The sequence below is a fragment of the Capsicum annuum genome, chromosome 3 (assembly GCF_002878395.1).
Source record: "Capsicum annuum cultivar UCD-10X-F1 chromosome 3, UCD10Xv1.1, whole genome shotgun sequence".
Classification (NCBI taxonomy): domain Eukaryota; kingdom Viridiplantae; phylum Streptophyta; class Magnoliopsida; order Solanales; family Solanaceae; genus Capsicum; species Capsicum annuum.
Window position 1 is genome coordinate 251770947 of NC_061113.1, and position 2796 is coordinate 251773742.

Here is a 2796-nt window from a genome sequence, read left to right on the forward strand (position 1 = left end):
TAAAATTGGCTCTCCCAGCTTCTATCCCAAGAAGAAAAACAATTATTTAGTCTCTTTAACACTAGTTTACCACAAAAGCATTTGGACTAGCAGCCAATAAAGTGAATGCAAACCCTGTAGGTCAGGTTCGTATCCCCGCAGAAACAAAAAACAGCAGAAAATTTATTCACATATGCTCAAGTATATCGGAAAGCAAAAGGTATATATGACAGTAAAATTAGTGGTGCAAAAGATGGTTTAGAAGTTGCTTTACCCAAAACAATACTCTATTATGCTGCACACAAGGGAATTTTCCCAAATGAATGTGTCAAATAAATCCAAACTGCGGTATATTATGTTAAAGCAAGGGGCTTTTTCTCCGTGCACTCCATTAAGTCGGATAATTTTCTGAACGAGTGCAGTCACTGGGAACTCTATTTTTTCAACAAAATGCATAAAAACTCAACTTCAATGAAAAGAGAAACACAACTATTTTGTTGATTTATCACAAGATGAGGGTGTTTTGGTTGCAGATGAACTTGTCAACTCTTCAGCTTGCACAAGTTTGCGAAGTCTCTCTTGAAGGACTCGGACTCGGTCCTCAGTTTTGCGGAGCCTTCGCCATCTATAGGCAAACCAGAGCCCAAATCCCCCATATACAACAATATAGGAACCCCAAACATAAGGGTAAGTTTCTGCGTTCTCTTTGATTTTCTGATACTGTTCTTGTATCTTCCCTGCCCAATTAGAATATGAGTAACTTTCCAATTGTTTGTCTACTGCAGTTGGTGGTTGAATCACTTCAATCTTCTCCTGATTCGCCATCTTGGTCATGGATTTCAAAACCTGAAAAATAGTCTCAACGGAAAACCAACCCCTGTGACTAGTGTTACTCGGCTGCAACAAACACAAACAGTTCACAGTTAGTCAGAGCGATAACAACAGCATACACAGTATAATTTCACAAGTGGGGTCAGGGAGGGTACTGTGTACCCAAACCTTACCACTACCTTGTGGGGTAGAGAGGATGTTTTTGGTAGACCTTCAACTCAAGTAAAATTATTACAAAACAGCTCTGGGAAAAAGGCAAACAACAAGAGAGAAGAAGCCAAGACAAAATGCTACAAAAAAGCATGACAAAGCATACTACTAAAAGGAACAGTCACTACAACAATAATACTACGATAACTCGAGGCAATAAGATTATTAGATACAACAAACACTGAAGAAAAATTGGTAGGCGTTTGACCATAAATATTATTCACAATATTCCGCAATACATTTTCATTATATTTCGGCATACTTGTTTAGCCATGAAAACCCAAAACGTACTCCGGAATATGTTTTCACAATTTTTGAGTTTTTTGAGAATCACATGTCGAGGTGTTCTCACTTTTTTTGGACTCAAATTTTCCTATCACTTTATAGAAAAAGTACATCCAAAGTCTAAAATATTTTGAAAATACAATGGCCAAACACAAATCCAACTTGATTTTCAACTTCAAAAATATCAAATAAAGTGAATACGTTTTTGGTTTTGATGGCCAAACGGGTCTTTAGTGTTGACCTAGTTAGGAGGTACACAGTGCACTCTTAACACATCAAAGACAAAAAACATAACACATTTAATGCTTTTATTCCTGGGGAAGAAAAATATACTATGACACGTAGAGCAAGAGCAACCGTTTGTAACAATGTTTGAACATATGCTTTATTGATATCAAAAAACTCACCAGTTAAGACTAATGTAATCTTTTTCTTGTCTTCCTTACATCATTTGGGTATTGGGACTCATAAGAAGGGGCCAAATAAAGAGCTAAATCAAATGAAAAATTCCCAGGGGAAGCCATGAAAGAATTGCATCATTACAAATAAACACTAAAGGTGGTGTCAATAGAGGGCTCAAATCCATGGATATTCTAGGATAACAGATGAAGCCAAGTCTTGATAACAGAGAAAATAAAATGAAAAACAATCTTAGACTAATTCCTGAAAAAATAATTACACAATACCTACTAACTAAGTGCACTTGAGCCAAGGAAATAAGGTATGCCTGCGTACACTTTACCCTCCACAGATCCCAATTGTATTGTTGTATTACACTAGGTACGTTGGTGTTGTTGTAGTAGTATCAAGTATGCCTACTAACTAAAAGGGTTGAATGAAGCTTGGAGCCAAGGGTGGCTCAATGGTAAAGCTGGTAAAGCCTTCTCTAAAAAATTTTAATAATAAACTCCGTGATTGCAACTTCACTTGAAATAATAATGAAAATTGTGAAATACATTTTTAAAAATTATCTAAACAATAATAATAAGAAAAAAGAAAAAAGTTCTCATTTGTAGAAGAAATATTTGGCAAATTTTATTGAGACGCCTCTGCTTGGAGCATATATTAACTACAAGAGCGACCGAGCTAGCTTCACATGCTTACTTGATAGTCCAAAAAATCCTACGCATTAGAATTTATATCTAAATTCTAATAAACTCACAATCCTTAAAAGCTACAGGTAACACAAAAGGCGGCTGCACTTCAAAATAATACTGAAAGGAAAAGATGAGGCGGTGATCGATTAGCGATTAGCTCTAAAGATTTGGGTCAGATTATTTGACCTTTTGGGCCTCTTACTCTTTAATTTCGCAAAATTTTGGGCCCCAATTAAAATTTGGAAAAATTACAAATCACAAAAATATATTATTTAAGAGTAATCTATGAGTATTCAACTTTTCAAAATATACCAACAAAAAACTAACAAAATCTATCAAATTAAGTTAAAAAAGAGGATAGATAAAATCTAGGGCTGCATATCGGTCGGTTCGG

The 2796-nt window shown here is 35.4% G+C and overlaps 1 protein-coding gene across 1 annotated transcript; it reads right to left on the reverse strand.

The window, feature by feature from the left end:
* Positions 1-248: 248 nt before the first annotated feature.
* LOC107845439 lies at positions 249-877 on the reverse strand (the record flags this gene model as incomplete). Its single annotated transcript, XM_047409822.1, is given in 1 exon segment — positions 249-877. A coding segment is annotated over 1 exon segment (345 nt). The 3' UTR covers positions 249-468.
* Positions 878-2796: the final 1919 nt, after the last annotated feature.